General features: G+C 37.5%; 1 protein-coding gene across 2 annotated transcripts in view; it reads right to left on the bottom strand.

The window, feature by feature from the left end:
* RB1 (RB transcriptional corepressor 1) overlaps window positions 1-12,083 on the bottom strand; it is a gene marked incomplete at its 3' end in the record, with an annotated part of 218,847 nt that overhangs the window by 138,647 nt on the left and 68,117 nt on the right. For both annotated transcript variants that reach the window (XM_081082780.1, XM_081082781.1), the window contains exons 8-10: window positions 10,596-10,738; window positions 8,405-8,482; window positions 4,607-4,716 (exon numbers count right to left, since the gene is read on the bottom strand). In XM_081082780.1, coding sequence (XP_080938906.1) covers window positions 4,607-4,716; window positions 8,405-8,482; window positions 10,596-10,738 — 331 coding nt within the window. The remainder of the gene's footprint in view (window positions 1-4,606; window positions 4,717-8,404; window positions 8,483-10,595; window positions 10,739-12,083) is intronic.

Here is a 12,083-nt window from a genome sequence, read left to right as displayed (position 1 = left end):
GTTACGAACTCTCGAATCCTCTGAGCTTGTTTGGGGTGGGATTCTGAGGTCCCAGACCCCTACGGGGAGAGGCAGGATGGCCTTGCAGCAGGTCGGAAAGCAAGGGTGGCTCTCTTGCGGAGCTGCTCGCTGGCACTCGGGGACGCGGAGACACGGAGTTGTGGAGAGGCGAGGAGTCACGGAGACCCCATTGCTGCTTGCTCCGCCCTGGTGATACCGAGACTCCGCCCTACTCAATTTACATCCCCACCCAAGCTGTGCCAGTGGCACAAAAGGAACCACCTGCGCTTTTGCAGCTTAACCCAACAAACTGCAGATTTCAACTCCTCGCACCCATAAGGGACACACTCAAGAAGCAGAATCAGGTTTGGAGGAAGCCGGAGCCGGACCAGGCTGGGCCAGCAACATGGAACCGCTGTACCAGCAAACACACAAGCAGGTCCACCAGATCCAGTCTCACATGGGATACCGGGAGACGGCAGACGAGCAGTCTGTGCACTTAGTAGAAAACGAAACCCAAGCAAGCATACCAGATATTCAGCCAGCAAGAACTCCTGGAGATTTTTTCCAGCAAGGAGCCTCCCAACAAAAGACAGAATGCCAAACTTTATGTTGACCAGTTAAAATATGAGGTCCAGCACCTGCAGACGGCTCTCAGAAACTTCCAGCAGGAGAGACAGTGAGAGGAGCTTCTGACTCGCACCTTCACCCCCAACGTGGGATGCGGCACCCCCTGCAAGGCTGCGGCGCCCCCTGTGAAGCTGCGACGGCCCCTGTGAGGCTGCGACAGTCCCAGTGAGGCTGAAACAGCCCCTGTGAGGCTGGAATGGCCCCTGTGAGGCTGAAATGGCCCCTGTGAGGCTGAGACAGTCCCTGTGAGGCTGAGATGGCCCCTGTGAGGCTGAAACGGCCCCTGTGAGACTGAAAGGGTCCTGGTGAAGCTGAGACGGTCCCTGTGAGGCTGAGACGGTCCCTGGAAGGCTGAAAGGGTCCCAGTGAGGCTGAAATGGCCCCAGTGAGGCTGAGTCATTCCCAGTGAGACTGAGTCAGTCCCAGTGAGGCTGAGATGGTCCCAGTGAGGCTGAGACCCCCTGCGAGGCTGCGACGGCCCCTGGGAAGCCAGCGGAACCACGCGAGCCACCCAGACGGCTTCGTTGATGGCCCGCAAACCAGTGCACAGCCCCAAGTACAACTATCACCCAAAGGGCGAAAGGGGCGAGAGCAGCTGTAGTGTTGCTTTCTACTCACTTTAGGTAACGAAATCCTCATTTTAAACATAAGAGGACACATTATTTTAAAAAGCCGTAACGTGTCTCCGTACCCTTTCTGAGTAGAGCATGAACAAGTCGTGAGAGACCTTTCCAAACACAGGGACACGTCGCGGGTGGAAATAGCTACATTTTCCATGTGTATGACCTTTGACCCAGCAACAAAAAGCGTACACCTATGGATGAGGACAGTGGGGGGCGGTAAGGGCAGAGGGTGGGGTGGGAACTGTGTAGAGGGGAACTATGGGGGGGAAAAAGGGAGACAACTGTAATAATCTGAACAATAAAGATTTATTAAAAATAAATAAATAAATAAATAAATATAAAGAATAAAATAGCCCTAACCAGTTTGGCTCAGTGGATGGAGCATTGACCTGCGAACTGAGGGGTCCCAGGTTCGATTCCGGCCAAAGGCATGTGCCTTGGTTGCAGGCACATGCCCGGTGGGGAGTGTGCGGGAGGAAGCTGAATCGATGTTTCTCTCTCATCGATGTTTCTGGCTCTCTGTCCCTCTCCCTTCCTTTAAAAAAAAGAAAAAGAAAAAAAAGGATAAAATACCTAGGAATAAATTGAACCAAGGGAATGAAAGTACTATACACTGAAAGTATAAGACATTGATTTAAAAACATTGAGGAAGACAAGAATAAATGGAAAGCTATTCAATGCTCATGGGTCAAAAGAATTAATATTAAAATCTCAATACTACCCAAAGCAATCTATAGATTCAATGCAATCCCTATCAAAATTCCAATGGCATTTTCCATAAAAACATAACAAATGATCCTAAAATTTGTATGGAACCACAAAAGAACCCAAACAGCCAAAGCAATCTTGAAAAAACAAAGAACAAAGCTGGAGCCATAACACTTCCTGATTTCAAACTACTTTTTCAATTACAGAGGTAGCGTAATCAAAATAGCATGACATTGGCAGAAAAATATACATGTGATCAAGGGAACAGAATAGAGACCCCAGAAATAAACCCACACATATATTGTCAATTCATTCATTATAAGAAGCCAAGAATTTAGAATAAGGAAAGGACAGTCTCTTCAGTAAGTGATGCTGAGCTCTAGCCCATGTTGCTCAGTGGCTAAAACGTTGGACTGAAGGGTTGCACTAGATTCTGGGTTAAGGGTTGCATGCTCAATTCCTGGGTTGTGGGTCAGGGTGCATGCAGGAGGCAACCAATCGATGTGTCTCTCTCACATAGATGTATCTCTCTCCCTTCCTCCCACTTCCCTTCCTTCCTTTCTCTTACCACCCACCTCCCTCCCTTCTACTCTCTCTGAAAATCAATGGAAAAAATATCCTTGGTGGTGCTGAAAGAACTGGACACCTACATACAAAAGAATAAAACTTGACAACTATCTTACATCATCCTAAAAAATTAACACAAAATGTATTAAAAACATGAATGTAAGACAAAAAACCATAAAACTCCTTGAAACAAAGCAGAGGTGTTTAGAAGCTCTTTGACATCAGTAGTGGAGATATTTTTAATCTGACACCAAAAGCAAAGACAACAAAAGCAAAAATAAACAAGTAGAAATACAATGAACTAAAAAGCTTCTGCACAGCATATGAAACCATCAACAAAATAAAAAAGGCAATCTACTCAATAAGAGAAAATATTTGCAAATCATATCTCATAAAGGGTTAATATTAAAAATATATAAAGAACTCAATTTCAAAAACACAAATTTAAAAATGAACAGATCTGAACAGACATTTTCCCAAAGACATACAGATGGCCAACAGGTACATGAAATGATGCTCAACATTATTAGTCTTTAGGGAAATGCAAATCAAGACCACAATTAAATATAATCTCACACCAGTTAGAATGACTATTACCAAAAAGACATTAAATAACCAGTTTTGGCAAGGATGTGGAGAAAAGAGAACATTTGTGCACTGTTGGTGTGAATGTAAATTGATGCAGCCATTATGAATAATAATATGGAAGTTCCTCAAAAAATTAAAAATTGAGCTACTACATGATCCAGCAATTCCACTGCTGGAAATTTATACAAAAACACTAACTTGAAGTGATACCTGCACCCCAATGTTCATTGCAGCATTATTTATAATGGTTAAAATATAGAAACATAAATGTCTATTGATGGATGGATGATAAAGAAAGTGTAATGCCCTAACCGGTTTGGCTCAGTGGATAGAGCATCGGGGCCTGCAGACTGAAGGGTCCCAGGTTCGATTCCGATCAAGGGCATGTACCTTGGTTGCGGGCACATCCCAGTAGAGGGTGTGCAGGAGGCAGCTGATTGATGTTGTTTCTCTCTCATTGATGTTTCTAATTCTCTATCCCTCTCCCTTCCCCTCTGTAAAAAAAAATCAATAAAATATAATATATTTTTAAAAAAGAAAAGAAACTGTAAGATTATATATATATATATATATATATATATATATATATATATATTACAATGAAGTATTATTCAGCCATTAAAAAGAATGAAATCTTGCCATTGCAACCTTAAAAACATTACGTTAAGTGAAATTCCAGAAAGAGAAAAATAAATACAGTATGATTTCTCTTATATGTTGTATTTTCTTTTTAAATTTAAACTTTTAGATACAGAGAACAAACCAGAGGGAATGGAAGGGAATGGGTGAACTTTTTTTAGTTTAAAAAAATAAAATCATATATTCAGTTGGCTGTTCAGCATCTTCATTTTCCTCTTCTCTAACATATGTTTGATTGCTTTCTTATGTATACAAATTTATCCTATCCTAGTTTTATGAAAAATATTCGACCCCATAAGTTGAACTGGGAATCAAGTAGCTAGCATTTTTCTATCACTTTACTATTTACAAAGTACTTTCATTAATATACATGTATATATAGTACAAAGTATATATGTGACTCTACAGTAAATGCTTGCATTGTAAAGACGGGGAAATTAAGACTCAGTGAGGAAAAGTGAAAACAACTACATTCCAGAAAGCATGAAGGAAATACTGAAAGATTTATTCTCTGCCTTGACTTGACTGGAGAAAAATTACTTTAAAAAGATATTAAAAATCAACACAAACCTGTGCATAACAGGAGGCAAATTAATGTTTACAGAGACAATAGAGAAAATATTTTTCACTTGTTTAAATAAAAAGAACAGGTTTAAAATCTATGTAAACCTAAGATACTGTATCATAAGAAATCTCCATTTGTTAATAAATTATATGCTTAAGTATTATAGAAAGACATCTGAAGTAATCATTGTTATTTAAAGATCAAGTTAAATAAAAACCTGTTTAACCTACCTCTGTCAAAACTGACCTATACAAAGCATACAACAAAAATACACCGTGAACAATACCTGTCTACAGGGTCAGCCTGCAGGGTTTTATCACGATCCAGGAACAATCTTGCATCCAGGCCTTTGTTTTTAAGGTAGATTTCTTCGTACTGTTTAGAGAGACTTTCCACCTCAAAAGAAAACAATACTGATGAGTATCCTTTCATGTCATTACGTCTCTCAATACACAGAAGCAAGATTTAATTTAAAAATTTTTGTACAATATACACTTAATTTTAGAACACACTGAGTTCATATGCAATATAAATAAGGCATGTGTGCAAGTGAAGTAAAGGAAACTGCAAATTTCCGAGTCTAATTTTAAGCATATTTTATGCATGCACCCCATTCATTAGAATTTTATGTAGACAAGATTCATCAATGCCCAAATCAGTACTGAGATGGAACTGTAAGATAAAAATAAGTATTATTATAAACATGTAACTGCCAAGATCCTCCAAACATCCCACACATTTCACTTTTAATCTTCTATTATGCTTATCAATATAAAATAAAGTATTTTTCAAAATACTGTAACAAATCCTCTTGACTATATATTCTTCCCATCTTTTCTAAATCTTTTAATTCACTCCAACTTCCTTCAGTTAAGTATGTTAAGCAAGAGTATTAGCTCAATTAATTAGACCAATTAACACATTTGCATGATTTATTCCCACTCTTAGACACTTTTTCAATTGCTAGAATCTGCAATTCTTTTATCAGTTCTGCTTCATAATTTTGAATCATAATTTAAAAATCAATGTGCGACAGACAACTATTTGGCATGCCTTCTGTGTGACTTTTAAGGCAAAAGTGTTTCCAACCTGAGGGTACTAAAGTTTCATTCCAAAAGGAATGGAAGAAGAAATCCAGTAAAATATAAACTTTTTGTCTGCGTAAATTTTTTAGGTAGAACAATCATTAATGTTTAAGTTTAATAAGTGTTACTGCACCAGCTTAGTGAAGCACTAATTATCAATCATTTATTGATTGACAGCTATGAGTACTATATACAAAATACTGGGGAAAATGTCAAATTTATCTTAAGATTTCTATTAATATTATAATCCTTTCTTGTAGAAAAATTACTACAAGTGTCCAACATTTTTTGGGGGGGTGTGAACAGCATATATTTTTATTAACAAGTCTCGGTAATACAACATTTGGCCCCTTTTTGCCTCTCTTCTGCCCTGTAACCCAACCTTAACAAGGTGGAGTTCACTAAACAGACCAAACTATCATATATCGCTGTGCCTTTGAATCTATAACTTCCAACCCTTGGAAATGCCATTTTTCCCTCATAAAGCTTACTCAGCTCAGAAATGACATCACTCCAAACAATTTTCTGCAAAACCTATCTGCCCCACTTTGGATTAGTTTGTCCTCCTCCAAAATATTACAACACACTGTATATAGTCCTATCAGACTCTTACAGTCTCCTGTAATGTTCTATTTATTTGTCTATGTCCCACTAGCACCTTAATGACAGCAACTACAAGTTAAATCTCTGTATCAATGATATCTAGTACAATGCTTGGCACATACTAAGCACTCAATAAATAGTGTTGAATGAATGAATGAATGATTTCAAGGACTAACCACAAATTCAGGTCACAGAATCAGCAGTCTAGCTGATTTCACATCTTTTGGTCTTAGTGACTAATGCTAGCTGCTTTTAAAATACTGCTTTATCACTGAGTGTTCTTCATCCTTTATCTGAAGTACCTTTTTCTCCACATATTTTACCTTACCACATAAGTTCTCAGTTCGGTTCTCATTGAAGAGCAAAACATTTGAGGCAAAATGTGCAAAAAAAACGGATGGATGGATGGCACACCATTAAGGTAAAACATTTCTGCAATATAATCACAGTCATTTAAACCGAATTTATTGTCAGTGAAGTAGTTTTTTAAAAATACTCAAAAGAGATGCTCTGCAATACAGTAATGCCAATAAAATTAATGGAATTATGGATCCTATGCACAAAGATGTGCAGTGAAACAAATTAGAGTCAAATGTGATTGTATGTTTAGTTATATTTAGTATATGTGCTGCCCAGGCGAGCACTATATTTAAATACTAGAGGCCTGATGCACAACATTCATGCAAGGGCCTTGGCCCCGGCCCCTGCCCACTGCTGCCACGGCGTTGGGGGGGAGGGACCTCTGCCTCGGCCCCCGCCCACTGCGGCCTTGTCCGGAAGGAAGGACGTCTGGTCTAATTAGCATATTACACTTTTATTATTACAGACTAGTGGTCTGGTGCATGAAACTTATGCACGGGGGCAGGGGTTCCCACAGGGATCAGGCCTAAACTGGAAGTCAGACATCCCTCTCACAATCTGGGACCACTGGCTCCAAACCACTCACCTGCCTGCCTGCCTGATTGCCCCTAACTGCCCTCTCCTTCTGGCCTGATCTCGCTCCCAACTGCTCTCCCCTCCTGCCTCCTGGCCTGATCTCACCCCCAACTGCCTCTGTCTATCTGATCACCCCTAATGGCTCTCTCCTCCTGGCCTGATATGGCCCCCAACTGACCTCCCCTGCTGTCCTGATCTCGCTCCCAACTGCCCTCCCCTGCTGGCCTGATCTCGCCCCCAACTGCCCTCCCCTGCCGGCCTGATTGCCCCTAACTGCCTCTGCCTGCCTGATCACCCCTAACTGCCCTCCCCTGCCAGCCTGATCTCGCCCCCAACTGCCCTCTCTGCCTCGGTCCCCACTACCATGGCTTTGTCCAGAAGGAAGTCAGACATCCGGAAGATAGCCAGTCAACCTGGTCTAGTTAGCATATTACCCTTTTATTAGTATAGATTATATAGGATAGGATTGCTTAAATTGGGGTGGGGGAGCCTTTTTCAGCAGGAGGAGATGCTCTTGGCAGACAAAAATACATTATCCCTATATCTGGACTGATAGCCAGCCATATGCACTATTCTGCCAAACTGGACATTAAAAAATTGAATCGCTTTCTTACACCTTATACCAAACAGCTGTTGACTTTAAAACCCCTCCTCAGCCCCCACCTTAGGTTCTGCCTTCATAGCTCACTCAGATTAGGTTCTGATTGGTCGGTTTCTATGCCAGTCAGTGTCAAAAGCTCTGCCTTCTAGGCAGCCATTGGCTCCTCACACTTCACCCAGATTTGGTTCTGACTGGTCAGTTTCTATGCCAGTCAGCTTCTCCGGGCCTATCTCCGGGCCTGATCAGAGAAGCAGGGCTGATCAGCAGCCCCCGTGGAAGCCCAGAGAGAAACAGAGGCGCAGCTGGTGGCGAAGCCCAGAGAGAAAGAGAGAGGCAACAGCTGATCAATAGCTGCCACGGAGGCTGTGGATCAGACCCTGCCTCTCTCTTTGGGCCTCTCTCCAGGCCTGATCCGCAGCCCCCTCGGTAGTTAGTGCTGGGTCGCCGCACCCACAGCAGGAGCAGTCAGTGCTGGGTCGCCACAGCAACCCAGCACTGACTGCAGGACTGACTTCCTGTCGGTTGAGCCTTCAGTCATTATGGACCCTGGGTTTTTATATATTAGGATTAATGAAATTTTGAAATTCAAAAATCTACACTTAAATTTCTGAAACATTTTAGTATGAATCAATTTCTAGTTTAAATTACAAAATACTGCTTATTTATACATTTGAGTACATGTTGAAAAGGTTTTCTTGTTTCTATGTAAAGTTGGTTCATCACAATTCTTAGCTTCCTTTTCCTGAGCAAGAAGTATTTAATATACAGTAAAGTGATCTTAAGAAATTTAGACAACTATTCCCCCCTCCCAAAAGTTCCAAAACACATTAACATTTTATTAAGTTTTCTTTCAAATTACCTCTGGAAGTCCATTTGAAGCTACAATTCCAAGAGAATTCATAAAAGGTATAAAATTTTTGAAATAAACATTTTTCACCTGAAAAAGATAGAGATAGATGACCATTAAAATTTTTAAAAATTACTCTCCATCACTATCACTAGAATGAAAGCGTTAACTGACATTTTGATCAATAACTTACATTCAACCTAGTATGACACTTATATATAATTAATTTAATTATTTACCTTTAAAATTATATGAGGCAGGTTTCAGGTCCTAAAATGGAGGTGGAGTTAGAGTTTTTAATGAAATGGGATTTATAAGAAGAAAAGCCATTGAAACCAATGTCAGTATTCCACATTGAACAAATGATGAAAAGATTGGAGGCTCAAAAAATTTAATCAACTTAACCAAAGTTACATAGCTAAAAAGTGGCAGAGCTGGAATTTAAACCTAATCTGCCTAACAGCAAAGCCAAGACTCTTTTTACTTCTGCACTGCCTCTGATTTGTCCCCAAAGTATAATTTAGTCAACTTCACACACACCATCTAATACCCAGGTTAGGGAATATTAAGTCAATTATTTTAGCATAAATTTGGGGAAATAACCTGCTTTTGTAACAAAATAATTTCACACACAAAAATAATACCCAATAACTGAATTCAAAACCAAAATAAACTGTTTTGTGGAATTATGCAAATTCATGCAAAAGCCTCCTGCTTTTAATATGGAAAATAAACACAGTACTCAGAAAAACCTAAAGTTATATTGAGGGCTATTCTACACTTGCAATGTGTTGTGGAATTTTAAACAACTTATTTTCCTTCATTTAACTTCCTTTTACAACTTTGAAGTCTACATTTACTAAGCTGGAAATGATTTAACATCAGTTCCTGTCTTCTACTTCACAAATAAGTTGTAAGAATTAAGCTTCTGTTAAACATACTAGCTTTGTTTTCTAATTAATTCCCACTTAACTAGAATATTTAAAAGGTGGGTAGTTCACTAACAATTATATAACCATAAATATAACTAACCAATAAATGCTGTGTAAATAACCAAGTGTCAACTAATTAATGTCAATTATTACCAAAGATTTTAATTACCTATACTCTAAAAAGCATTACTTTAATGATTCTAAATTATAACAAAGAATAAAAAAAGTAAAAAAAAAATTATTTACTCCTGATTTTAAAAATGAAATTTTACAAGTAGTTCTGAAATTCAGAGAATTAACAACTAGGAATTAGAAAACAGACTGAGCAGTAGACTGGAGTAAAAAATATATACATATGTCAACCACATTTGTTAGCTTATTAACAAGGATAATTTGTGATTCTCAAAAAGTATATATACTACACATATCTATATACATAAGTTGATATATCTGTATCTATATGTCTATATCTATTACTTATTGAAATTAACAAAAGCCACAGTGCTAAAAACCCAGATATCTTAATAAATCATTCCAACACTTTTAAAACCCCATTTCTTCCTAGAGTTCACAGAGAAATTTCAAAGATGCAGCATTTCATACAGCTATATGACAGTAGTGAATTGTGAACAATATAACAGTGTATGAGAGAAACAGCATGGTACAGTGACAGGAGCACTGGTGGCAAGATGTCCCAGAGTCTAGACTGTTGGTAATTAGTTCAGTCTCTAGAAGCTTGTTTACTCATTACAAAAAGGAGGCAGAGTATATTATTTATAAGAGTCCTTCCAATTCCAACATTCCAGATTCTATGAACAAGATAAACAATTCCTGGGTGTTTATGTGTATTCTCTACCAGCCATTAATATCTGATGTAATATTTAGAAAGATAGTAATTATAGAAGACTGAACAGAAATTTAATGCTGGTATGTATCACTTATCACTAAACCAAAAACACTAGGGCTTTCTTAGCAGGGTATTTTAAAACATTAGGAGTACCAATAATCACAGAGGAATCAAAGAATAAACACATTTGAAAACTACTGCCTTAATGATTCACATTTCTGTGATTCCAGAGTGAGGGAGCTACTTTTTAAAATCAAAGTAGCTGAACATGAAAATTAAATTTTTGCTAAACATTTTGCTATTGCAAAAGGGTGAGCACTAATTACAAAAAGCAAGTTCATTACAAAAGAAGTATATACTGTTAGAAAGAACTTATATCTAAATCTACTTTAACTATTTTTAAAAAATCATGAAGTCAAATTACCTCATCTATATTACATTCATGTTCTTTACAGAGAACTTCAATAATTCTTGTATCATTTTCTAGTTGTTTTGCTATCCGTGCACTCCTGTTCTGACCTCGCCTTGGTGTTCGAGGTGAACCATTAATAGGTATTACAGCTGTTTCTGTAAAAATGGTAAATTAGATCAGAACAATTGCAAATTCCACTGTATAAAATAATGAAATATTTTAAATATAACTAGGAAGGTCAGAAATAATCTGATAACATTATGCTACTTTTAATTATTAGGCTTCCTTCAAAGGCTAACAGTTTTATCTATTTATTGCATATCTATTATAAATTATGTACTAAAAATAGTTTTTGCCATGCTCCTATCCTCTTCTGCCCCCAATTAGTTCAAAAATAAACTAAAATACTTAAAGCTAAATATTAGGAAGACAAGGGGAAATAGCCAACTTATAAAGTAATTCTAAATTATCCTACTCAGTCTGCAAGGGGAAAAAATGTTTTCTGTCCTTTAAAGTATCTTAAAAATAATAAGTAAGTATTTATAAATTCAATTGCGAGATAGAGTATATAAATGAATAAATTTTTAAAATTTTAGCAAATACCATAGTAAATTATGATGTTTTCAAAAGATAAGTATATACATATTATAATGTGATACTAAATTGTGATTTCTTAAAATCTTTATATGTAGATTTTTAAAAAATTCCCTGGATTATTTTGAGCATTTCCAATTTAAACTGAATTTGGATTCAGCTATTCCGGAGATTCCAGATGACTATGTATAAAAAGTATTAACTGCCTCAAGGCCCAACCAACAATTTACAAGAAATCAAGAGGTGAGAGGAACATGTTACACCAAACCACAGGATGCAATCGTAAAAAATTAAACATGGGAAACTCAACAGGATTTAATATACAAATTGCAAGGGGGGGGGGGGGGAAGAGAGGAAGATAGATAAAGGAGGAACTTTTTTAAAGTTTTAAAAGCATATAAATCAATCGCAAATTATAGATCTCATGTAGATTCTTAGTCAACCTGTAAAATTTTTTAAATTACTTTTAGAAGACAAATGAAAATGTGAATACTTACTAAATATTTGATGGTATTGAGAGATCACTATTAATTGATTTTTAGGTGTGATATAATGATACTGTTGTTATGCTTTTTAAAAGTCTTTATCTTCTAGAGATACTAAAATTTATAAGGATGAATTGTATGTAGAGATGTGCTTCAAAATAAAATAGCTGGTAGAACTGGACAGTAAAGGTAGGTAATAAATAAATGGAGGCTTATTATATTACTCTCTACTTTTGTATTCATTTGATATTCTCCATAATAAAAAGATAATTAAAAGTGTATCATACTCAGTCAATTCAATAACTCATCCTGGCTACTCTTTAACACATCACTTAGAGAATTAAATGTGTATTGAAATAATACCAAAAAAAAAAAAAGCCTGTCAACCTAAAGTAATATCCTACATGAAGTTATTAATATT

The sequence above is a fragment of the Myotis nattereri genome, assembly GCF_964212035.1.
Source record: "Myotis nattereri genome assembly, chromosome: 2".
In the NCBI taxonomy this organism is placed as follows: domain Eukaryota; kingdom Metazoa; phylum Chordata; class Mammalia; order Chiroptera; family Vespertilionidae; genus Myotis; species Myotis nattereri.
This window is presented reverse-complemented; position numbering and strand designations above follow the sequence as displayed.